We start from the raw sequence: 27,422 nt of genomic DNA on the forward strand, positions 1-27,422 counted from the left end.
CATCTCTCTTCCCTCCTGTCTCACTAAAAGAAAAAAAATATGATATAATGTCCAGAAACTTAGAAAAACAGTTGACATTGTGCATTATTTGCCAAATATGTTGTTTAGCTGTTAATAACCATCAACAAATAATACATTTTGAATTTGAATTTCTCAAACTTTATGTCATTCATACAAGGTGTTAAACTGAACATTTGAACTCTGTGTGCCTGAATTAGAAATACTATCAAGTTTTTGTTTGTTTTTTAACCCTAGACTTTCAGCACTATGGTTATATACAGTTCATTTGATTCTATATACCAGAGTAGAATATTAGGTCCACATAAGCAGGGACTACTTTTGATTCATCTCTATACAGACATACCTCAGAGATATTGTGAGTTTGGTACAAGGCCACCACAATAAAACAAATAGGACAGTAAAATGAGTCACACAAATTTTTTGGTTTGCCAATCAATATATAAGTTGTACTTATACTATACTGTAGTGTACAAACTGTGCAATAGCATTATATCTAAAATAACAACGTACATGCCTTAATAAAAATATTTTATTGCTAAAAATGCTACCTTACATCCTCTGAAGTCTGAGCCTTCAGTGAGTTGTAATTGCTTTGCTGTTGAAGGGTCTTGCCTCTATGTTGATGGCTGCTGACTGATGAGGGTGGTGGTTATTGAAGTTTGGGCTGTCTGTGAGAATTTCTTAAAATAAGATAACAATGAAGTTTGCTGCATCGGCTGATCCTTCATGAACAATTTCTCTAGTATGTGATAGTGTTTTACCACAGTATAACTTCTTTCAAAATTGGAGTCGATTCTCTTAAACCCTTCCACTGCTTTATCTACTAAATTTATTATAATATTCTAAATCCTTTGTTGTCAATTCAACAATTTTCACAGCGTCTTCACCAGGAATAGATTTCACCTCAAGGAAACGACTTTCTTTCCTTACCCATAAGAAGCAACTCCTTCTCCATTAAAGTTTTATCATGAGATTGAAACAATCCAATCACATCTTCAGGCTCCACTTTTAATTCTGGTTCTCCTGTAATTTCTACCATGTCTATAGTTACTTCCTTACTGAAGGCTTCAACCTCTCAAAGTTATCCAGGAGGGTTGGAATCAACTTCTTTTGAGGTCCTGTTAAATTTGATATTTTGACCTTTTTCTGTGAATCATGAATGTTCTGAATCCTTTTCAGAAGGTTTTCAACTTACTTTACCCCAATCTGTCACAGGGATCACTACCTATAACATCTAAAGCCTTACAAAATATTTTTCTTAATAACGCTTAAAAGTTGAAATTACTTCTTGACCTATGGGTTGCAGAATTTATGTTGTGTTAGCAAGCATGAAAATAACAATAATCTCATACAACTCCATCAGAACTCTTGGGTAACTAGGTTCATTGTCAATGAGAATTATAATGAAAGGAATCTACAGTGGGCTTAAAATATTCAGTAAACCATGTTATTAAGCAGATGTTCTCTCATTCAGGGTTTGCTGCTCCATTTATAGAGCATAGGCAGAGTAGCTATAGCATAATTCTGAAGGGCCCTAGGATTTTTAGAATGGTAAGTGAACATTGGCTTCAACTTTAAGTCACCAGCTGCGTTAGCATCTAACTAGAGAGGCATCCTATCCTTGGAAGTTTTGAAGCCAGGCATTGACTTCTCTAGCTGTAAAAGTCCTAGTTAGCATATTCTTCCAATACAATATTGTTTCGTCTACATTGAAAATCTGTTGTGGAGCTTAGCCACTTTCATTAATTATCTTAACTAGATCTGGATAATTTGCTGCAGCTTCTACAATAGCATTTGCTGCTTTACCTTGCGCTTGCTTCCTTACTAAGCTTAATAATTTCTAGCTTTTGATTTAAAGTGAGAGATGTGTGACTCTTCCTTTTACTTGAACACTTAGAGGCCATGGTAAGGTTCTTAATTAGCCTAATTTCAATATTGATGTGTCTATTGGAATAAAGAGGCCCAAGGGGAGGGAGAGAGACAGGGAACAGCCAGTTAGTAGAGCAGTCAGAATACACACAACAGTTATTGATTAAGTTCATTGTCTTATATGGGCATAGATCATGGTACCCCAAAACAATTAAGTGGTAATATCAAAGATCACTGATCACAGACTACTGTAACATACAATGATAATAATGAAAAGTTTGAAATATTTTGCGAGTTACCAAAATGTGACACTAGTAAGGAAATGCTGTTGGAAAATGGTACCAATAGACTTGCTCAATGCAGAGTTGCCACAAACCTTCAATTTGTAAAAGCTGCAATATCTGCAAAGTGTAATAAAGTGAAGTACAATAAAATGAGGTGTGCATATATATCCAGCACCTAATAGAAGGTTTGGTATTTAATAGGTTCAATAAATCAGGTAAATGAATGAGATTAATTCTGCCTTAGAAAAAGACAAGAAACAAGGATGTCTTCCCAAATGAGGTTGAGATCTGGGTTTGAAAGTCAAATTTAAGTAAATGAAAGAGTAAGAGAATGAATGATAGACATGGAGAACAGTGTAAATGAAACTGCCTGCCATGTTTTAGCTAACTGAAAATAGTTTGAATTGCTTCACATAACATGTAAATTGAAGCAGCTGGAGATGGAACCACATTAGTGAAGAATTATGTTATTTCCATGGGTTTCTTTGAAAAACAAAAACATTGTCTTTTTTTTAAATAATGTAATCAACTTACACTTTCATGAACACTTTCTAAAATGTGTTTTGAGGTACCTAAACCACATCCTCAAAGGACTTTTAATGTTTTTAATGTTAATTAGAATTATTGTTAATTAAATATTTTTATGTTAATATTTATCTCTAGCATTTTAGCTTTATGTTGGATTTTTAGTATCTTTAGTATTATAATACATTGTGATCCTTTGTGTGATCAATATCATTTTTACCCATTCAAAATGGGTAAAATAACTTTACCTTTTCAGATTGTAAAGATTGTAGTACTGTGTTTACATTTATGACATGCCAGTGTTTAATTATGACAACAGATTTCTTTTTTTGTTTGTTTGTTTTGTATTTTTCCAAAGTGAGAAGCCCGGGGAGGGGGCGCAGACAGACAGACTCCCACATGCTCCCTACCGGGATCCACCTGGCATGCTCACTAGGGGGCGATGCTTGGCCCCTCTGGGGCGTTGCTCTGCTGCAATCAGAGCCATTCTGGCACGTGAGGCAGAGGCCATGGAGCCATCCTCAGTGCCTGGGCCCACTTTGCTCCAGTGGAGCCTTGGCTGCAGGAGGGAAAGAGAGTTAGGAAGAAGAGGGGGGGAAGGGTGGAGAAGCAGATGGGCACTTCTGCTGTGTGCCCTGGCCAGGAATCTAACGCGGGACTACCGTACGCTGGGCCAAGGCTCTACCACTGAGCCAACCAGTCAGGGCATGACAACATATTTCAAGCTACGATTTATATAGAAGCCCACTATATAGATACAATTTATGGGCATTCTACTCCTTATGCTGTTGGGGCTACTAGGGTACTCCCAGATTCCTTCAGGTTTGAAAGTCAAGGGTTTAGTGCAGGGGTAGGGAAACTTTTTGGCTGAGAGAGCCATGAACGCCACATATTTTAAAATGTAACTCCGTGAGAGCCATACAACGACCCGTGTACATTACGCATTATCCAATAAAAATTTGGTGTTGTACTGGAGGACAGCTGTGATTGGCTCCAGCCACCCGCAAACATGAACATGAGCGGTAGGAAATGAATGGATTGTAATATATGAGAATGTTTTATATTTTTAACGTTATTTTTTTATTTATTTTTTTCATTTTTCTGAAGCTGGAAACAGGGAGAGACAGTCAGACAGACTCCCGCATGCGCCTGACCGGGATCCACCCGGCACGCCCACCAGGGGCGAAGCTCTGCCCACCAGGGGGCGATGCTCTGCCCATCCTGGGCGTCGCCATGTTGCGACCAGAGCCACTCTAGCGCCTGAGGCAGAGGCCACAGAGCCATCCCCAGCGCCCGGGCCATCTTTGCTCCAATGGAGCCTTGGCTGCGGGAGGGGAAGAGAGAGACAGAGAGGAAAGCGCGGCGGAGGGGTGGAGAAGCAAATGGGCGCTTCTCCTGTGTGCCCTGCCAGGAATCGAACCCGGGTCCTCCGCACGCTAGGCCGACGCTCTACCGCTGAGCCAACCGGCCAGGGCCTTAACGTTATTTTTTTTAATTAAAGATTTGTCTGTGAGTCAGATGCAGCCATCAAAAAGCCACATCTGGCTCGCGAGCCATAGGTTCCCAACCCCTGCTTTAGTGAAAGAACCCCAGTCTAGAGGCCAGGAGGCCCAGGTTCAGTACTTACAGGATTACTAGTTAGCTATCTGCTAAATAGAGGTCATGAGTTAAAATGAGTTCTAAATGAGCCCCTTTTAATTCTAATATTGTATGGTTTTGTAAGTCTTTAGGTATCATTTGTGATGCTGGCACCTTGGACAGGAATGTAATCCCCAATTAGAGCTATATTTTCCAGGACCAGAGCTTAGTGAAACCAGGGGCTTTCTGTACTGTGTTTTCCACACCGACCTACACGCACACCACATTTGTGAGATGCAGTTCTATGTGTGAGATACAGTTTTTCTTGTTCAACTTTTGTAAGTTCTCCACCCCACCCCCAGCCCCATGTTTCAGGTTTTGGTAGGATAGGTGGAAATATCTAGCAAGTAATAAGTTTGGATCTAAAACTCAAGTGAGAAGTCAGGACTAGATTAGATTAGGAATCATACACACAGAAGATAGTATAAAATGTGGAAGAAAATGAGATTTCTTGGGGAAAGATAGTAAAAGAGAAAACAAAGATAGAATCCACATTTGAGGGGTGGAGGAAGATACAATTCTACAAGAATATGGAAAAGGAGCAAAGAAATGAGAGGAGATTTTGTCAATGATATTAAGAAAAGATAGTATAAAAAATGAAAAGGACTTGACTGAGAGCCTTAAAAAATTGAATTTATGAGTCAAACCATGTTCATGAGTACAAACCCATATTTAAAACAATTATTTGTTTTGTTTGTTTAATTAGATGAAACAAACCTACATTTTAATTACTTTGCTTTCTGTTTATAGGTCCAGGGGCAAGTTCATCCTACTCTTGAGTCTAGTGATGATGCTCTTCAGTATGTCGAAGAATTAATTTTGCAATTATTAAATATGCTATGCCAAGCTCAGCCCCGAAGTGTTTCAGATGTAGAGGTATGATAAATTTGCCTTGTATTTACCTTATACATATCTGATCTCTGTGTTTATTGTGAAGGGGAAAGAGTTTGCTCTTCAGTTTATGTATGTGTGTGTGTGTGTGTGTGTGTGTATGTGTGTATGTGTGTATATACATACATATATATAATATTTAAAAATTGAAGTTGAAATTTATTTTAACTTTGTATTGGGTGTATGATAGCTTGTTCATGTTTTAGCTGTCAAACCATTCCGTGTTTTGCTTTTAATCTAAAATGAACTTTTTATTTATTTATTTTTTAAATTTATTCATTTTAGAGAGGTAGGAGAGGTAGGGAGTGGGGAGAAAGGGAAAGAAGGACAGGGAGAGGGGGCAGGAAGCATCAACTCCCATATGTGCCTTGACCAGGCAAGACTGGCGTTTTGAACCAGTGACCTTAGCATTCCAGGTCAATGCTTTATCCACTGTACCACCACAGGTAAGGCCCAAAATGAACTTTCATTGGCCTCTAAACACTACTTCTTGATGCTTAGAATGATGATACACACACACACACAGACTTTTTTTTGTGTGTGTGATAGAGACAGAGAGAGAGGGACAGATAGGGACAGACAGACAGAAAGGGAGAGAGATGAGAAGCAACAATTCTTCGTTGCAGCTCCTTAGTTGTTTATTGATTGCTTGACCGGAGGGCTACAGCAGACTAAGTGACCCCTTTCTTGAGCCAGTGACCTTGGACTCAAGCTGGTGAGCCTTGCTCAAACCAGATGAGCCTGTACTCAAGCTGGTGACCTCGGGGTCTTGAACCTGGGTCCTCTGCATCCCAGTCCGACGCTCTATCCACTGCACTACTGCCTGGTCAGCCCACACACAGACTTTTAAGAGTAGAATATGTCCAACTATTTCTTTTGTTTTGTAAAGCCAACTATCCTTTCAAGAACATTTTAGTTAATTTTTTATTTTACAGGGACAGAGAGAGAGGGATAGACAGAGACAGACAGACAGGAATAGAGAGAGATGAGAAGCATCAATCATCAGTTTTTCATTGCGAGACCATAGTTGTTCATTGATTGCTTTCTCATATGTGCCCTGACCGTGGGCCTTCAGCAGACCGAGTAACCCCTTGCTTGAGCCAGTGACCTTGGATCCAAACTAGTGAGCTTTTGCTCAAACCAGATGAGCCCACGCTCAAGCTGGTGACCTCAGGGTCTCGAACCTGGGTCCTCCACATCCCAGTACGACGCTCCCCAGGAGTCCCCAAACTAACAGCCTGCGGGCCGCATGTGGCCTCCTGAGGCCATTTATCCGGCCCTACACTGCACTTCCAGAAGGGGCACCTCTTTCATTGGTGGTCAGTGAGAGGGGCACTGTATGTGGCGGCCCTCCAATGGTCTGAGGGACAGTGAACTGGCCCCCTGTGTAAAAAGTTTGGTGACCCCTGCATTGCGCCACCGCCTGGTCAGGCTTAGTTCATTTTTTGATCTTATGGTGTGACATATATTTTAGATAGTAAGTGGATTATCTACCCATTGAAAAGAAGGGAAGCTCTTGGTTCCTGAGGTTAGCATGAGAGAGCGGAGAGAGTAGAGCCAGCAGCGGAAGGAGGCCACGTGGAGGAGGCCAGGAAAAGCAGCCAAGACGGTGGAGTGCTGAGTGAGATGCCAGTTTGTGTAGAGTTTGTATCTGGGATAAGGAAGGAGATGGGGAACAGAGGTGAATAAGTCTGGTGAGCTAGAAACCTTTGATTCTAGGAAACTCAGATAAGTCAGTAGCTTTGTGAGCACTGAATGTGACTGGGTTTTGGAGCCCAGTGTATGTTTTTACTTGCCCGCCGGGTGCAAGCTAGAATTAAAGACTATGGCCCACCAAAAAAAAAAGAAGGGAAACAACTAAAAATCTAGAAAGGAACATCTATAATCTGTTTCAAGGATGGCATTTCTTTTTAGCAGTTATAGTTTAGTAAAGAAAGGGCAAACTAATGACATAGGCTTCGGGGCTTAGGGTTAGCATCTCAAAAGCAGAAGCATCTAAAGTGAGTTCTAAAGGAGTCAAAAGTTTGAGAGAAGAAGAAATAAGATTTGAAGTACTGGAAAACGAGAAATAGAGCTAGAAAAATAAAAGTAGTTTTATGGCAATGATGGAGGATCATTTGACTTTAATGACCTTAAATGTATAGTTGTACAGATCTTTGGGTTTCTGTGACATTTCTTTTGCCATATTCAAGTGTGGGCACAAAAAAAGAAAAATAGTTGTGTTGAATGGTATTTCACCATGGATATACAGTGTAAGAACAGTAGGGCAAAGACTCACATAGAATATATTGTAATAATGGCCCTGGCCAGGTAGCTCAGCAGTGGAGAGTCAGCCCAGTGTGTGGAAGTCCTGGGTTCGATTCCCAGTCAGAGCACACAGGAGAAGCGTTCATCTGCTTCTCTGTCTTCCCCCCTTCACTCTCTCTCTCTCTTCCTCTCCTACAGCCATGGCTCTAATACAGGGGTCCCCAAACTTTTTACACAGAGGGCCAGTTCACTGTCCCTCAGACGGTTGAAGGGCCGGACTATAAAAAATACTATAAACAAATCCCTATGCACACTGCACATATCTTATTTTAAAGTAAAAAAACAAAACAGGAAGAAATACAATATTTAAAATAAAGAACAAGTAAATTTAAATCAACAAACTGACCAGTATTTCAATGGGAACTATGGGCCTGCTTCTGGCTAATGAGATGGTCAATGTCCGGTTCCATCTTTGTCACTGCTAGCCGTAACAAGTGATATGACGTGCTTCCGGAGCCGTGAGGCGTGCGTCAGGCGTCACCGGAAGTAGTACTGTATGTGAGCGATGCCCTGCAGCGCCGCCACATACAGTACTCCAGGAGCACAGGATGCATCCTGTGCTCCTCTCACTGACCACCAATGAAAGAGGTGCCCCTTCCAGAAGTGCGGCAGGGGCCGCATGAGGCCCGTGGGCCATAGTTTGGGGACCCCTGCTCTAATAGTTTGAGCAGGTTAGCCACACGCACTGAGGATAGCTCCATGGCCTCGCCTCAGGCACTAAAATAGCTCAGTTGCTGAGCAGTGGAGCAGTGGCCCCAGACGGACAGAGCATCGCTGGGTAGGGGACTTGCTAGACGGATCCCAGTTGGGGCACATGCGGGGAGTCTGTGTCTCTGCCTTTCCGCCTCTCACTTAATAAATATATATATAATAATAATTTTAAGGTACACAGTTACTGGGGGAGGAGGTATCTCTATCAATACCAGGTCTGCTGTTCCCCTGAGGACTGAGGCGTATCCAATGAGAAACTCTGCTGAAAAGAACATCAGAGAATCTAAATTGGATTAGGAAAAAAGTGAAATGTAATAATAGCTAATGTTTGAGTGCTTGCTATAGTATCATGCACTGATCTAAATACTTCTATGTTTTATATTTCATTTAAAGTTTTTAATAACCCCATGAAGATGGTACTATTTTTTTTCTTACCAGAATGTAAACTCCAGGGACATTTTTTCTCGTTCACTGTCAGATTCCTACCACCTAGAACTGGCAATGAGAAAGCACTCAAGAAATTTATGTTGAAGGCCCTGGCCGGTTGGCTCAGCGGTAGAGCGTCGGCCTGGCGTGCGGGGGACCCGGGTTCGATTCCCGGCCAGGGCACATAGGAGAAGCGCCCATTTGGTTCTCCACCCCCGCCCCCCCCCCTTCCTCTCTGTCTCTCTTTTCCCCTCCCGCAGCCAAGGCTCCATTGGAGCAAAGATGGCCCGGGCACTGGGGATGGCTCCTTGGCCTCTGCCCCAGGCGCTAGAGTGGCTCTGGTCGCGGCAGAGCGACGCCCTGGAGGGGCAGAGCATCGCCCCCTGGTGGGCAGAGCGTCGCTCCTGGTGGGCGTGCCGGGTGGATCCCGGTCGGGCACATGCTGGAGTCTGTCTGACTGTCTCTCCCCGTTTCTAGCTTCAGAAAAATACAAAAAAAAAAAAAAAAAGAAATTTATGTTGAATGAATAAATATGGAAACTAAAGCACAAAGACAGTGAATAAGTTACCCAAGATCACAGCTGATAAATAGTGTAACCAAGAGTCTAACCCAGAAAGTCTAATCTTTGAGGTCATGCATACCACTACACTATTCTTCCAGGTAGGAGAGAGCAGGCAGATTTGAAAAATATGTAGGGAACAAAGTACTGGATTTCCTAATAAGGTCAGAGAATGGATAACACTAGAATACCTGAGTGAGAGACATAGAAAAATAGATTAGGATCAGAGACAGTGGTTGGAATTTAAGATTTCTTTGGTCACATGGTTACAAAGCAGGGTGTGGCTATGTGGTGGTGGCTGGACTAGACATAATGAATTAAGGGGCCATGGTATTTTATGTATGAAGTAGAAAAAAGTAGTGTTCCTGAAGCAACTTGCAGAGTGGAAAAGATGCTAAATTCACCTTCATGTAGGTTTTGAGACAAGGGCAATTCCTACTTGAAAAAGTCTTCAGGAAAGATTTAGATTTCAGTTGAGCAAAGAGGTATTAAGGAACATTGAATTACAGAGGTTGTGGCTGAAGAAAAGATTGTGTGCTATGGAATAGCAATTTATTTTGATTACTTAAGTAATTTAAAGTAGATCTCACACATTTTTATCTCATTTTCCCATTGAATTATAAGGTCAAATATCTTTTATTCATAATTTCCTTCAGGAACTAATTACATTGGGCTTCAGAGTAGATCTTGACTGAAACTGGGTAGCTGACTCATTTAACAATTCCATTTGCTCTTTTGGATTCTAGTTGGGTTCTCCCACAGTGTTTATAAAATGCAGAGCCTAACCCAATGTCTACTGTACTAAAATGGATTTACAGGTCTTATCTTGCTTATCATTCCAATGTTGGTACATCCCAGGAATTTGCTAGTTTGGTAACGTTGCATACTCAAAGAGCTCTTTCCAGATATGTTGTACTATACTTATGTTTATCTAATTTTCTCCTTTTAATTAATATAGAAACATCTATAATTTTCTAGTATTGAAGGAGATCACGGATTCTTGGAAATTACTAATGAGTCTCTTAGTCTTCCATATGCACAGATTTAATCAATATATAGGTACTTATGACTAAATAAGAAAGGCTATTTCATAGTTTTTTAATACTCAGAAAACTTCTGTGATATCAAAGGTGTTTACCCTATGTCCTATCTTGTTATTTTAAACACTTAACCTGGGCCCTTTAGATAGATATAGCCATGTGATATAGTGAGCTGGCTTTGGGGTTGAGAATAAATTTTTGAAAGAGAATATATGACAATAATAGAAATAACAGTTAGCTGTGTAATAGGGTTTTCATAATTTCATTTTTTAAATTTATTGATTTTAGAGAGAAGGGGGAAATGATTGATTTGTTGTTCCACTTATTTATGCATTCATTAGTTAATTCTCATATTGACTGGGAATTGAACCGGCAAACTTGGTGTATCAGGACCATGCTCTAACCAATTAAGCTACCCAGCCAGGGCTATGACTTCATAATTTCAAAGTGCTGTTATGTACATTTTTATGTCTTTACAACAACTCTGTGGAGTAGTTGTTATTCTCCTTCCTTAATGTATTAGGTCAGTGGTCCCCAACCCCTGGGCCACAGACCGGTACTAGTCCGTGGGCCATTTGGTACCGGTCCGCAGAGAAAGAATAAATAACTTACATTATTTCCGTTTTATTTATATTTAAGTCTTAACAATGTTTTATTTTTAAAAAATGACCAGATTCCCTCTGTTACATCCGTCTAAGACTCACTCTTGATGCTTGTCTCATAAGTTCGACAATTATATTTAAAAATACCACCGTTTTTATGCGGGTCACATAATTTTATTTTGTGCATTTATCCATCCCACCCTAAAGGCCGGTCCATGAAAATATTTTCTGACATTAAACCGGTCCGTGGCCCAAAAAAGGTTGAGGACCACTGTATTAGATGACTAACTTCAGAATGATAGAATTGAGTTGTTTTTTTTAAGATGGAAATCTGGGTCTTTTTCAATTAGTAGGCAAATATTCTTCCTCTGCCATTCCTGGAAGGGTATTTAGATATGAATATGGAGATATGGAGATATTTAGGTGAATATAATCATGTCTTAGATTCTTCTATCAGAAAATAATTTTCCATTTTCTTTGTTTATTAGGATTTTTTATTTCTTTAAGTTTTTTGTTTGTTTGTTTGTTTTTTATAGAGACAGAGAGAGAGTCATAGAGAGTTTTTTACAGGGACAGACAGGAACGGAGAGAAGAGAAGCATCAATCTTAGTTTTTTGTTGTGTGTTGCGACTTCTTAGTTGTTCATTGATTGCTTTCTCATATGTGCCCTGACCCGGGCCTTCAGCAGACTGAGTAACCCCTTTCTGGAGCCAGTGACCCTGGGTCCAAGCTGGTGAGCTTTTGCTCAAGCCAGATGAGTCCACGCTCAAACTGAGCTGGTGACCTTGGGGTCTCGAACCTGGGTCCTTCCACATCCCAGTCCAATGCTCTATCCACTGCGCCACCGCCTGGTCAAGCTATTTCTTTAAGTTTTAAAAAACATTTGTGGAACTTTTAAAATAATAAGGGCCACCCTGGCCAGTTGGCTCAGTGGTAGAATGTTGGCCTGGTATGTGGATGTCCCGGCTTCAATTCTTGGTCAGGGCACACAGGAGAAGTGCCCAGCTGCTTCTTAACCCCTCTCACTCCCCCTTTTCTCTCTCTCTTCTCATCTTGCAGCCATGGTTCTAATGGTTTGAGCAACTGACCCCAGGCTCTGAGGATGGCTCCATGGCCTCCACCTCAGGCGCTAAGAAGAGCTCAGTGGCTAAGCAAGGGAGCAATGCCCTAGATAGGCAGAGATTGCCCCCTAGTGGCCTTGCCAGGTGGATCATAGTCAGGGTACATGCAGGAGTCTGTCTCAGCCTCCCCTCCTCTCCCTGAAAAAAAAATAATAATAATAAAGGCCATGAATTTAGCAAACCTTTCAAATAAATTTCGGGGTGAGAGAGATTTTATTAAAATTTTTAAAAATTTGAGGGTTATATAAAAATGTATTGAAAAAATAGATCAGTCTGAGCTAGTGGAATATATCTTTTTATCTCCCTAAAGAATACATTATTACATTAAAGTATAAGCATAATTCTAAGTGGGATATCAGTTTTGCTTAATATTCAGCCCCTAAAAGATCTGTTTTAATGAAAAACTAAAAATGATTTTTAGTTGTCCTATAGTTTTATGAAAATAGGTGCTTAAAAGGACCTGAAAACTGATGGATTATATAGATATCTATAATTTTGGTAATTAAAAAGTTTTGATTAGTTGTACTACAGATCATTACAAATTGAAAACTATCATAGACCAAATGAATGAGATTTTGTTTTATTGATGTAACCAGTATTCACGAGTCCATGCTACCAGTATCTAAGTATCTATTATCAGTCAGGCAGTGTTCCAGATAAATAGGAAGTATATATAAATGCTCTGGGAATGCAGAGGAGGGATACATATTATTTGGCCCTGTCTTTTCAAAATATAAGGTTTAAAGATTGTGTATACAAGTTGCTCCAACTTGGTTTGTTCTCTCTCTCATTTTTTATACTTATTCTTTTTAAAATAGAAGCAAAAACTAGTAGTATTTCTTCTGAGATATGTCCCTGATAAAGTTTTTTCTTTATGTAATTTTTTAGGTCTTGTTCTTTCATAATTATATGTGCTTATTATTTCTCTCTGTTTGACTAGAATGATTTCCATTTTTAATGTCTTTTCTATATCCCTTTTGGCCTATGTGTCCTGTATTTAACCCACTTTCAAAGGCACTGATACATTTTTATTTTCATTTAACTCAGGCCTTCTTGGACTCTTTATTTTAGACTTCTTTTCCCTCCTGAGTCAGATCCTAAAAATTTTAAAGTTTGTTTCCCTTTTCCGTTCATTTTTTCTTTAAATTTTGTTTTATTTTTCCTTCTTTCTTTGTTTTTCTATGTCCTAAAGAATCCTTGTGATTTCCTAATGTTTTCCACTAACATTTAGATTTCCCAAGTAATTTGTCTATATTTTCTACCTTTCTAGAAAACAAAAAAATCTCCCACACATTAAAAATCTTTAATACTATTAGGAAGACTTCAAAAGTACCTTGGTCTGAATATTTGCATGGAAGTGCATTTGTAGGAGTTTTCATAGGTCCTAGAATATTTTTCTTGGAATTGACCTTTAACGTTAGCTAGTTAAACCTCTTTATTAAGTAAAACAAAAGACAAGGTTCTGCTAATAAGAGGCAGATGAATCTCAAACCTAGGTTTGTGTCTTACTTATTTTCTTCTTAAAGATACTACATATTAATCAAGATGGAGTTTATCATTTCAAACAAGCAAAATTATTGATCTTGAAAGTAGCAGAGTAATAGAATTCTAATTTATGAATCTTTCAAAGGTCATTTCTCCTTTGGTTTCTTTATTTTTTTACTTAATTTTTATTTTTTAATTATTATTATTTTTTTGACAGACAGAGTCAGAGCGTCAGAGAGAGGGACAGATAGGGACAGAGAGATAGGAAGGGAGAGAGATGAGAAGCATCAATTCTTTATTGCGGCACCTTAGTTGTTCATTGATTGCTCTCCCATGTGTGCCTTGACCAGGGGGCTACAGCAGACCAAGTGACCCCTTGCTCAAGCCAGCAACTTTGGGCTCAAGCCAGCAACCATGGTGTCATATCTATGATCGCATACTAAAGCTGGTGAGCCCATGCTCAAGCCAGATGAACCCATGCTTAAGCCAGCAACCCCAGGGTTTTGAACCTGGGTCCTCTGCATCCCAGTCTGACGCTCTATCCACTCACTGCACCACTGCCTAGCCAGGCGGGCTTCTTTATTTTTAAAATAAATTGTAAAATTTATTTATTTAAAAAAATAATTGTAAAAAGAAATTTTATTTTGCTCTAAAATCATAATTCTGTCATGACATGAGATAAAGTAATTCTTTCAACTTGGCCTTTCCACATTCAAGGCACCTTTTTTGACCTTACCAGTCTTTTCCCATATATTCTGACCCTTGGCGTTACCTAAATGTACAGTTGGATAATTTGAGTCCAGTAATACACTGATAAGTAAAATGTGTTCTTCATCATTATTATTTTTTTCTTTCTTGTGTTCTCTTTGGTCATTCCTGATTTTCTTTCCACTTCTTTTTTAAAACAATTGATAAACTTGGAATTAGGTGGGTAAAATGAGATGGGACGGGACTGCTATTCTATTTCCTTTTTCTTCCACCCCAGCCCCTGCCTCCAGTTTGCCTCTGTAATTCCACCAGTGGTTTTTTCCAAAAATATATGTTAAGTATATTTAGAATTGTCAGATCGAGTTCACCTTCTGTTCTCTTCTACTGCTCTTCTGTTACCACTACACAGCAGTGCTTTTTAAGACTCTAGATCAGGGGTAGTCCACCTTTTTATACCTACTTCCCACTTTTGTATCTGTTAGTAGTAAAATTTTCTAACCGCCCACCGGTTCCACAGTTATGGTGATTTATAAAGTAGGGAAGTAACTTTACTTTATAAAATTTATAAAGCAGAGTTACAGCAAGTTAAAGCATATAATAATAATTACTTACCAAGTACTTTATGTTGGATTTTCGCTAAGTTTGGCAGAATAAATCTTTATAAAACAACTTACTATAGTTAAATCTATCTTTTTATTTATACTGTGGTTGCTCCGCTACCACCCACCATGAAAGCTGGAACACCCACTGGTGGGCGGTAGGGATCAGGTTGACTACCACTGCTCTAGATCCTAAAATCACTTTAGTGCATTGCTCAGCTAATTTTTTTTAACAAGTGGAAAATATCAGTTCATTGAGTATAAGAGCATGTTTTGTTTTGTGAAACTTTGTTTCAGTTTAGTGTGTGTGTGATGGGTAAGGATGTAATATCAAATGTATTAAGAATGTATTATTTCTTATTCTGAGTCACCAGCACCATACTGTTATAAAGTTTGTACCATGGTTATGCCCATTCAGTTAATCACAAATTAAAGCCATCGGTGTAAAAATTTTCATCAGGAACCATGCTAGAATTAGTTCTAAATATTTGTCATTTTGGGGATAGCAAATCTGAAGTATTGACATGAAGAAGGAAAATAATTTTTGTTTTTGTTTTTCCTTTCTACCCTTTCCTTTTCTCTCTCTCTCTCTCTTTTTTTTTTTTTGTATTTTTCTGAAGCTGGAAACGGGGAGAGACAGTCAGACAGACTCCCGCATGCGCCCGACCGGGATCCACCCGGCATGCCCACCAGGGGGCGATGCTCTGCCCCTCCAGGACGTCGCTCTGTTGCGACCAGAGCCACTCCAGCGCCTGGGGCAGAGGCCAAGGAGCCATCCCCAGCGCCTGGGCCATCTTCGCTCCAATGGAGCCCCGGCTGTGGGAGGGGAAGAGAGAGACAGAGAGAAAGGAGAGGGGGAGGGGTAGAGAAGCAGATGGGCGCTTCTCCTGTGTGCCCTGGCTGGGAATCGAACCCGGGACTTCTGCACGCCAGGCCGACGCTCTACCACTGAGACAACCGGCCAGGACCCTTTTCTCTTTTTTCACAAGCAAAACTCCCCTAGTATTTTGGAACTTTATGTTGCCTTTATTATATGATGATATAGTATCCTAGCAAAAAGCTTTACAGCTAGGCTTTTGAAAAGTTTGTAAACTCCATTTTTTTGTTGTTTTTTTGTAAACTCTATATTTAACTACAATAATTTCTTTCAATATGTCTCTCCATTAATTAGAATTAAAATGATCACTTATATGTGGCACCTGATTTAGCCTTGAATATAGATGGTGAGAAAGTTTATTAAACTTGAAAGTGTTAAATTTAAACTATTCCTAATTTATAAATTTATTCTTAACATGTCCTAAAATCAACCTGTGGCCCCTCTTGTATCACATGAAAATATTTTTTTTATTTTCATTTTTAATAACAAGTGACAGAACATTTTATTTAGATTTATAATCAAGACTGATGATTAATTCCATCTAGTAGTATTACTAAATACTGAGTAATTCAAAATTCCTGTTAAAATTATGTAATAGCGACCTCTACTGGTGCTAGTTATGGTGTCCTAAAAAGGTGATTTTAAAAACGAGAGGATGCAGAGGACCTTCTGTTTGAAGTAAATTACATTAGTTTTTAAAGTAGGGAGATTCTGCTTTTATGTTAACATGAATTCTTTCACTTTCAACCAAAATTCTAACTGACTAAGTGCTGGAAATTAAAATGAAGTATTTTGTTAAAATAATAATGACTTGTTGCCAATGTAAATTTTGATTTCTATGATTTATAAATAGTTTTAAAGTCAAGTACCTTTGCATGATGGATATTGAAAAGATTTCTTAGAGGTTTTAAGTGCAAAATGTTACATTAGCTTTTAACTGGTATTAAAAGTAGGGACAGTGAATGAGAATTGGATTTAGATATTTACTTCTTGAGCTTAGGTATTGTTCCTTTAATATTTATATAAGTAATGTTTAAAATGGCATCTACTTATTCTTGTCATAAATTTATCACAGTGAAGCTTAAGTTTAGATTGTGATTTTCACCCTAAATAATACAAGAAATGTTTAGTTTCTTAATTTTCTAGTTAAGAACTAATACATTGACAGTCATAGTTTTCGTTTAGCTTAAGTATATTTGTAGTATGTTATACCACTTGTAAAGATACTTTTGCTATTTCTGGATTTTAAAAGAATATTGTAAGTGAATAACACTTAATATATTTGTTGCTTAGTTATTATTTTTCTATTTTTCAAGGAACGTGTTCAAAAAAGTTTCCCTCATCCAATTGATAAATGGGCAATAGCTGATGCCCAGTCGGCTATTGAAAAAAGGAAGCGAAGAAACCCTTTATCTCTCCCAGTAGAAAAGATTCATCCTTTACTAAAGGTAAAGCTGAAATACTGCCTTTTTGCCTTTTAAAAGCAAAATAAAGCTCATAATTTTCAAACACTAAGAATAATATATTTTATGGATAATAGAGTCAACTGAAAAATAAATTTTCTCATTTTAATTTTTTCAGAAATTCATGTCATAGAGAGGGATGATATTATAATAGGAAAGTATAGGTTGGGCAACATGATTTATTTATTTATTTATTTCCCCTTCTTCCAAGTGAAAGGAGAGGAGATAAACAGACTCCCACATACACCCCTACCTGGATCTAGCCGGCGACCCCCATTTAGGGCTGATGCTCTGCCCATCTGGGGCCATGCTTGCAACTGAGCTATTTTTAGCACTTTAGGTGAAGGCTCTACAGAGCCATCCTCAGTGCCCAGGGCCAATTTTCTCAAACCAATCAAACCATGGCTATGAGAGGGGAAGACAGAGAGAGAGAGAGAGACAGAGACAGAGACAGAAAGAGAGAGAGAGAGATGGGTACAAGGGTTGGAGAAGTAGATGATCCTGTCTCCTGTGTGCCCCGACCAGGAATCGAACCTGGGACATCCACATGTTGGGCTGACGTTCTACCACTGAGCCAACCAGCCAGGGCCTGGGCAACATGGTTTAAAGTACTTTCATGTCAACAGTAATAGTCAAGCAAATTGAAAGAACTAAAAAGGTTGTAATTGTGGAGTTCATCTCAGAAGTTAGAACCTCAGAGATAATTTATAAAACTCCTTTCCTGTTGGTTAGACCTAAATGTTCCTATAAATCATTCAAATCTTAATCCTTTACATCATTAGATGCAGAGAGACCTCTGTTAGACTGTCAAAGGGCTATGTATAATCTTTTAACAAAAATTTCCTAAAGATCACCTAAACCAGTGAAACCCAACCTTTTATGGGCCACGGACCGGTTTAATGTCAGAAAATATTTTCACAGACTGGCCTTTAGGGTGGGACGGATAAATGTATCACGTGACCAAGACAAGCATCAAGAGTGAGTCTTAGACGGATGTAGCAGAGGGAATCTGGTCATTTTTTTAAAATAAAACATCGTTCAGACTTAAATATAAATAAAACGGAAATAATGTAAGTTATTTATTCTTTCTCTGCAGACCGGTACCAAATGGCCCATGGACCGGTACCAGTCCGCAACCCGGGGGTTGGGGACCACTGACCTAAACCATCCAGTCCAACTTATCATTTTCATCAGTCAGTTAGTTGAGTCTCACCAGAACTAACAGGAGTAGTGACTGCTGGAAACTGTAATAATGCAATTTCTATTTTATTTAATACAGTGAACAAACTATTGATTAACTCGCACATCAAAAATATAGGTATTATAAAAGTGAAAACTTTAATGCTTTTGATGTCAATAATTTTGTACAAAGTATAATATAAGCAAAATGCTGTGTATGCATGTATGATCTAAGTTTATTACTCAACAAAGTTATTATCATTATCGCCAGTTTGTAGATGAAGTAACTGAGGCAGAAAGTGAAGTAACTTTTAGTTCAACTTCACAGGGTGCTAATGATAAGTGTTAGAAAACCCAGGTATTTTTGATCTGAAGATTTTTTTTTTTTTTGAGAGACAGACAGGAAGGGAGAGAGATAAGAAGCATCAATTCGTATTTGTGGCACTTCAGTTGTTCATTGATTGCTTCTCATAGGTGCCTTGATGGGGGAAGTGGCTCCAGCTGAGTCAGTAACCTCTTGCTCAAGCGGGTGACCATAGGATCATTTCAGCAATCCCGTGCTCAAGCTTGTGACCTCATGCTCAAACCAGATGAGCCAGTACTCAAGCTAGTACCTTGGGGTTTTGAACCTGGGTCCTCAGTGTCACAGGTTGACGCTGTATTCACTTCATCACCACCAGTCAGGCTGATCTGTCCAAGATTTAAGGCTAAACTCTTAGATGATGTTTAATAGTGTCAAAAGTTTGTGTTTTGTACTCCAGTTGTTTGAATAGAAATATCTTCCAAAGTCTTACTAAATGGTCTGAGGAAATAAGTGCAATTTATGTAAAATTCCTAAACTAGTAGTAATTGCATACTTTATAATTCTCTCTTCATGATTTTTATTATCCATACATTGAATTACTGTATATTCTAAGAGACTTAACAAATTAAGGTATGTGTATGCTGTATTAATGATCCTAAATTTATAGTTTTGTGGTCTAATTATGGATCTTCCAATTTATTAACATATCATTGTCACTATAAACATTTAGTAGTTTTTACATGTCCTTAAAGGTAAATCTAACCTGTCTCCAACTTATAAGTAAGCTTATTTAAAAGTTTTTTTTTCCTTAATTGGATTGTTTAGAAAATAGAATTTGTTTTTCTATAGGAACTGATCGGCCCTACAAGGCCTGTGCTCTCTTTGAAGTCTAATAATAGGATTATTTAACATGCTGCTAATAACCACTATTGTTCAGTAGGACATAGCATGAATTTTTTTCCATGGAAACAGTCCAGATACCAAGAATATATCATTAGGTTTTGGAAAGCCCAGGTTCCTTTGGAAAGAAGGATAGCAGTATAAAGTTAATAGATATTCCCATATACCAATAATATATTACCTCTTGTTCTGTATAAAGAAAGAAACCTCTCTCATCATATTTATTTCCAAGTATTCTGAATTAGTAACAATGAGCATTTCCTGCTTCCCCAAATTTGGGCTTCCTTTCCTGGATTAAGGGTTATCTATTTAGTAATCTGTACTTCTTAAGCATTTTACATGATATTAGGTAATTTTGCCTTACCTTTTTTAGCTTACATTTTCAAATAGCAATTAATATATTATTCATAAATGAACCACTTAAAATTAAATGCTGTTGATAATCACAGGCCTCAGTAAAAGTTAAACTAAATTGTATGCATGCTTTTTAATCAGTGTCAAATTTATAGTATATGATTTTTAAACATACTTCTCTTTTAATTTTTTAGGAGGTTCTAGGTTATAAAATTGACCACCAGGTTTCTGTTTACATAGTAGCAGTATTAGAATACATTTCTGCAGACATTTTAAAGCTGGTGGGGAATTATGTACGAAACATACGGCATTATGAAATTACAAAACAAGATATTAAAGTAGCAATGTGTGCTGATAAGGTAGGACACTGATCTTCTATATGTTTTGTTCTTAAATATTTATGTGACTTACTGAATGCCAGAATACTATTCTGATAGAATAAAATTGTATATCCTGTGTTAGGGTATATTTATAGTAATCTAATAGCAAGTACTCAAGATATCACTTTATGAAAATAGAGTATTACATACAGTTTTAAAACATGTTTAAACAAGTCATACATTTTTATGTGTTGCTTCAAGGAAGGTTAATAAAAGTAATAACCTTATATTAGTGATACCTTAAAATTTTATTTGGATTAGAAGATTTAGAATAATACCGATTTACTTGAAAGTAATTTTTGAAAATATAAAAATACTAAACCTTTGACAGTTTTATTTTAATATCTAGCCTTTAGGTACTACTTATATAATTTTACTCTAGTAATATTAAAGCAAACATTTGAAAGTTAAGTATGTGTGGCTCATCTCATTTGTTCTTTATTATACCGCTCTACAGTAGATGCTCTATATCTACATTCTATAAAAGGGAAACTGAATTTCAGAGAGATAAAGAAATTGGGCTGAAATAGTCCAAGAAGTGTCAAAGCCTAGATTTGAACTCCAGAGCTGTATTTGAGTCTAAAGTTCTTAGTCATTGTACTATACTGCCTCAGTATTTTCATTTTATAAAAATGATTTTGTAGAAAATATTTTTTAATTGAATTTATTGGGGTGACAATGATTAATAAAAGTTATAGATTTTAAATGTGCAATTCTATAATACATTATCCATAGATATATTATATTGTATGTTCACTACCCCCAGTAATATTTTCTGATGAACATTTTTTCTATTTTTTCTCACTATAATGTTATTTGGAATATTCTTTCTGTTTACTAAATTCATTTTGTTTTAGTGTTTGTTCTTTTAGAATGTGAATATATAGAGTAAAAAATAACCTGATCTGATGAAGGATTTTAAATGTTTTTATATTTTTGAATGAATAAGTACTTGGTTTTTAAAGTAATTTTTTAGTGAAGATAAAATATTTGAAACTTTTAAATGAATCATATCAGTAAAATCTTTTTGAGTATATAATACGTGCTCACATAGGGAAGAGATGCAAGACAAATATAAAACAAGATTTCAGAGTTGATGAAGGGATTCTTATATTTATGAAACAGGCAGAAAGTCATACAAGATAAGATATTATTTTATTGTGTTATGGAGATAATGATATAGCAGTTCACAGAAGGGGAATGATGGGGTTCAGCAAGAGTAACAATGGCAGACTTCTTGGGAAAAACAGGACTTGTTTTGATCAATATCCAACAACTGTATTCAAAGGAGGCTATAAGAATTATTTAAATATGAGGTGGTGAGGCCCTGGAATGAAGTGGTGATGGTAGAGGGTGTGAAAAGAGAAAGCTAAGCGAGAAAGCCAAAATAGGATTTGCAAACAAGTTAAAAAATAATAGATTAACAAAAGAGACAGACAAATAGTACTCATAAAGCACTTGGAGAAGTCAGTTTGTGAGACCAGATGTTAAATTCTGTTTTAAAGAAGCTGTGGCAGGGTGGTGGCAATATATCCAAGAAGAGATCATTGCATTTGCTTTTTGTCATTTAAGAATTGTCTTCAAAGAATTACTTAGGGTGCTTAACTTCAAATTTGATTATAGATTCATATTTTATTATGCTTTTTAAAATATCTCTTACTATGCAGGTATTGATGGATATGTTTCATCAAGATGTAGAAGATATAAATATATTATCCTTAACTGATGAAGAGCCTTCCACCTCAGGAGAGCAAACTTATTATGATTTGGTAAAAGGATTTATGGCAGAAATTCGACAATACATAAGGGAACTAAATTTAATTATAAAAGTTTTTAGAGAGCCCTTTGTCTCCAATTCAAAATTGTTTTCAGCTAATGTAAGTATCGTTGTATACATGTATATCATTGCATGTGTTAATTTATGTCCAATGAAATTTGAATTTGTATAGTTCATGACTGCTAATTTGTTGATTTTTTTTAGTTATCAGATAAAATTAATAGTGACTATGATCACAAATAAAGTTGCTACAACCTTGTCAATAAATTAAACATCAGAAATTAAAAGACAAAATCTAAACTAGACTGGTTGTATAAGTTCAAATAAATTCACAGAAACTTCTATGTACTCCAAAGAATAAAGGCTCTTATTTAAGCAGATTTTGTTTGTTTATTTAATTTAAGTCATTTAACCAACACTTGATTAGTGCTGCTTATATTGTTAGGTGCTGCACTTAGCAATGAGGATTCACAGATGAATAAGAAAATAATCCTTCCCTCAAGTTTAACTAGTTAAGACAGAGATGTAAACTTAAAATTAAATCCAATACCATATGGTAATTACCATAATAGAAGTATGACAACAGTATTTTGAAGAGCACAAAAGAGGAAGCCAGTAACATTAAATATTAGAGAATGGGTCACTGATATTACAATAGTAATCAAACCAATCTAATGGGATACTAGGAAATACAGAGTGAAAACAGTTGAGATTGTCTAGAGTTGCATTCTAGTAATTCCTAGAACTGTAGCCACTGTACCAGGGGTGACTGATGGAGAAACAGTGCTCACTACTAGAGACTAGGGCTTCAGTGATGGCAATGAATGGACATTAAAACAAAGGAATAGATTATAAGATGTACAAATCTATAAATACACCATAAAAACCATTGAACTGCTTTAATGGAGGAATTGCATGGTATGTAAACTATATTTTAATAAAGTTGTTCTAATAAAGGAGTTGAGGACATGCAGATTTCTTAGGACAAAAACCCAAAAATTATAAAATTAAAAATTAATGAAATTTGGACTTTGTTAAAACAAAAAACTTGTGTTCTTCAAAAGACATTGTCTGAGGCCCTGGCCGGTTGGCTCAGTGGTAGAGCATCGGCCTGGCGTACGGGGGACCCAGGTTCGATTCCCAGCCAGGGCACATAGGAGAAGCACCCATTTGCTTCTCCACCCCCCTCTCCTTCCTCTCTGTCTCTCTCTTCCCCTCCCGCAGCCAAGGCTCCATTGGAGCAGTGATGGCCCGGGCGCTGGGGATGGCTCCTTGGCCTCTGCCCCAGGCGCTGGAGTGGCTCTGGTCGCGGCAGAGCGACGCCCCAGAGGGGCAGAGCATCGCCCCCTGGTGGGCAGAGCTTTGCCCCTGGTGGGCGTGCCGGGTGGATCCCGGTCGGGTGCATGCGGGAGTCTGTCTGACTGTCTCTCCCCGTTTCCAGCTTCAGAAAAAAAAAAAAAAAAAGACATTGTCTGAAAAGGAAAAAGGTAAGCCACAGATCGGTAGAACCTATTTGAAATACATATACCTAATAAAATACTTGTATCTACAATATATAAAAACTTTGACAACTCAGTAATTTAAAAAATAGCCTGATATTTTTAAGTGGGAAAAAAAATTGAACACTTTATAAAAAATAGATATACCAGTGACCAAAAGGACATCAAGAGATGCTCAGTCTCAGTAGTCATTAGGAAAATGTAAATTAAGACCACAATGAGATACTGCTGGACACTCATTAGAAAGGCTAAAATTAAAAAGACTAACAAAACCAAATGTCAAAAATAATGTGGAACAACTGCTTTGGGGAATATAAAATTCCCTCATTGCTTGTAAGAATGTAATCTGGTGTAAATACTTAGGAAAAGAGTTCGGCAGTTTTGTATCACATTAAACATAAATTAATTTACTACTGAGAAATTCTATGCCTAGGTTTTTACTTAGAAGAAATGGAAACATGTCCATACAAAAATTGTTCATGAATGGCCATAGCAGCTTGTTTGTAATGGTCTCAAACTGGAAATAACTCAAATATCCATTAACAGGTAAATGGATATACAAATTGTGAAAGGTTCATACAATGGGATACTACTCAGCATTAAAAAGGAATGAAGTGGTTATATATGCAATAATATGGATGAATCTCAAAAACATGAGCAAAAAATCTAGGCACAAAAGACTACTTATGATTCTATTTGTTTAATATTCTAGGAAAGACAGTTCTAGTCTATAGCGACAGAAAGCAGATCACTGGTTTCCTGGGGCAGTAGTGCTGATTAAAAGGGATAGGGCACAAGGAAACTTCATATGGTAATGAAAGTGTTTTGTATCTTGATCATGGTCAAGTGAATAACATAAAAATCTCATCAGAAAGTACATTTAAAATAGGTGTATCTTACTGGATATGAATCATGCCTCAAAGTTGATTTGACAAAAAAGTATAGTCACTGATAATCCAACAAAAAAATAGTGATTGGATAAAAACAAATTAGTACTTGCTTTTCAATTATCTAAGCCTTTTTCTAAAAGTTAGGATTAACCATACATATTCAGTGTTGTAAGGGTTTGGCAAAACTGTTACTCCAGAGGGTAAGCCAGTATACTCTTTTAAAGAAAATATCTATAGATATTTTAAATAAAATCCCATAACAAAAGTCTTTATCCAGGAATCTAACCTATAGAAAATCTTATGGAAGTTACCAAGTGTTGTATTGAGTATTCTTGTATGTGTATCTATTTGTAATCAAAATAAAGTAGCCAAAGACTACAATGAATGAATGAAGTAGAGAGGTACTCTGTGGATTTATGTGGATTCTTTGTCATTACTGATAGAACAAGAGCATGGCATGCCCTGAGAAAGCCCAAGTTAGTGAGAAGCTGAGGCAGGTGGAAAGCTCGTATAAGGCACTTCTGCTACATACGGTGGTTGTCTTAAAGAAAAGTATTGTATGATTGTTTGAGTTGCAAACTGAACTAGTCACCTTTTTCATGAAACAGTACATTTACCTGAAAGAATAATTGACAAATTATGGTTATTCAGATGTGTATCTGGCAGATATATTTCAAATATGAATGAAGTGGTAGGGGGAATAAATGAAGTGTACCTGTTATTTCAAGGAAAATATCTGGCAGTATCTGTTGACACTGATAAAATTTGTACTTGCAAGCAAAATGTGAATTTTGTAATATTTGTATCCATTCACATGATCTGTGATGATTCTAAAATGGATTTGGATTTGGTCTTTTAATATTGTATAGTGAAAATGTGTTAACATTTAAGATCTATAGAACTCAATGACCTAATATTTTCCAAATGACCAAATTTATTATGCTACAAAATCATACATGGTTAAAAAATCTATTCAGAGTTCAAAACAGGCCAGTGGATTTTAGTGTAACAGCATGGAGTTGATATGGTTTCAGATTCCACATTCCAACTAGACGTTAAGAAACTACTTATTGGCCCTGGCCAGTTGGCTCAGCGGTAGAGCATCGGCCTGGTGTGCGGGGGACCCGGGTTCAATTCCCGGCCAGGGCACATGGAGAAGCGCCCATTTGCTTCTCCGCCCTCCCCCCCCCTTCCTCTCTGTCTCTCTCTCCCCCTCCCGCAGCCAAGGCTCCATTGGAGCAAGGATGGCCCGGGCGCTGGGGATAGCTCCTTGGCCTCTGCCCCAGGCGCTAGAGTGGCTGTCTCTCCCAGTTTCCAGCTTCAGAAAAATACAAAAAAAAAAAGAAACTACTTATTTGTTGAATTTTGGTTCAATATCATAAAAAATATTTATTCATATAAAAGTCCAGAACAGGCAAGCCCATACACATAGAAAGGAGATTAGTGGTTGCCATTGACTAGGGGAAGGGAAGAATGGAGAGTGCTGCTAATGGATACAGGCTCTTTTTGGGGGGCGATGAAGATGTTCTGGAATTTGATAGTGGTAATGATAGAACAGCTCTGTGAACATACAAAAATCATTGAAGCACCCTTTGAAAGGGTGAACTTTATGGTGTATGACTTACATCTCAATAAAGAAGCTATATAAAAAGAAAAGGATATCCAAAATTATTTGAATTGACTATTAAAATACTCCTTTTTCCCCCAACTACATATCTGTGTAGAGATGTATTTTCTCCATATGCTTTGACCAAAGCAATATGTGAAAACATTAAATGTGGCCTTCCACATTTAAAATGAAAATTCAGCTGTTATCTATTAAGCTAGATATTAGAGATTTTTCAAAAACAAAACAATATCATTCTTCCCACTAAATCTTTTTGTTTGTTTTAGAAGAATATTTACTTTTCATACACATGCTATTTATTGTTATTTTTTTAATGTTTTAAAATTTTCTTGGGTTTAAGTTCTAATATAGGAAATACTAATAGATATAAAACAAAAACCCTTTGGAGTCTTCAATAATTTTTAAGTGTGAATGAGACCTGAGGCCTAAAAGTTTGAGAACCACTGACCTAGAGATATGTATTTGCAAGTTGTACATTATTGCAGAAGAAATTCTTGTGTTATCTTTTATTTAATTTTGTAAGTTGTTAAACTTTCTCATAGTATCTGCCATGTTAAATTTTGTTATTATAAAATCACGTAGGAGAATTTGAAAGTGGTAATGATAGAATGTCAAAACTTGTTTTTTAGTGTACAACCTAACTGAATTAGTGTGTTTTCCTTCCCAACAGGATGTAGAAAATATATTTAGTCGTATAGTAGATATACACGAACTTAGTGTAAAGTTACTGGGCCATATAGAAGATACTGTAGAAATGACTGATGAAGGCAGTCCCCATCCACTAGTAGGAAGCTGCTTTGAAGACTTAGCAGAGGTAAGTACTTTAATTACATACCAAATAAATCTGCATAAAAGCCCTACTCTGCATTTAAATTAGAATCTTAATTCATATTTTCAGATAAAGTCATAGATCTTAACTGCTGCCTACTCTGCTTTATTACTCCTTCAGAGGGTCATTGCTAACATTTGTTTATCTTATGGAACCCAGAAAAATTAGTCCCTCATCTGTTATATAAAAGCAGATCCCATGGAAGGAGGAGACATTTACAGCTGAAATTCAGTTGTCTGTATGAACATAGTGAGGCTCAGAAAAGTTGATGAATGCCCTATCAGTGAAGAGACCATAGAACTTGGGTACAAAGTCAAACTATTTGTGTTCCAATCTAATCTCTGCTGCTTACTAGTTTTATGTGACCATGGACAATTTCACATCTCTAAACCCCCATATTTATATTTGTAAAATGAGGATAATATTAGAACTTGGAATTTTTGTGATACTAAATAAAATAAAACCTACCTTAAATATTTAACTAACCATCTTCACATAGTAAGCTACTCAATATGATAGCCACACATTATTTGGGATGGGGTGGTAAAATGGGGCAA

At 37.2% G+C, this 27,422-nt stretch overlaps 1 protein-coding gene across 2 annotated transcripts in view; it reads left to right on the top strand.

Moving 5' to 3' along the window:
• The window catches only part of SOS1 (SOS Ras/Rac guanine nucleotide exchange factor 1), a 117,984-nt gene that overhangs the window by 36,532 nt on the left and 54,030 nt on the right, over window positions 1-27,422 (top strand). For both annotated transcript variants that reach the window (XM_066378438.1, XM_066378439.1), the window contains exons 2-6: window positions 5,088-5,213; window positions 16,980-17,111; window positions 20,058-20,222; window positions 21,911-22,120; window positions 26,707-26,850. In XM_066378438.1, the coding sequence (XP_066234535.1) occupies window positions 5,088-5,213; window positions 16,980-17,111; window positions 20,058-20,222; window positions 21,911-22,120; window positions 26,707-26,850 (777 nt within the window). The remainder of the gene's footprint in view (window positions 1-5,087; window positions 5,214-16,979; window positions 17,112-20,057; window positions 20,223-21,910; window positions 22,121-26,706; window positions 26,851-27,422) is intronic.

Source organism: Saccopteryx leptura, chromosome 3, assembly GCF_036850995.1.
Source record: "Saccopteryx leptura isolate mSacLep1 chromosome 3, mSacLep1_pri_phased_curated, whole genome shotgun sequence".
Classification (NCBI taxonomy): domain Eukaryota; kingdom Metazoa; phylum Chordata; class Mammalia; order Chiroptera; family Emballonuridae; genus Saccopteryx; species Saccopteryx leptura.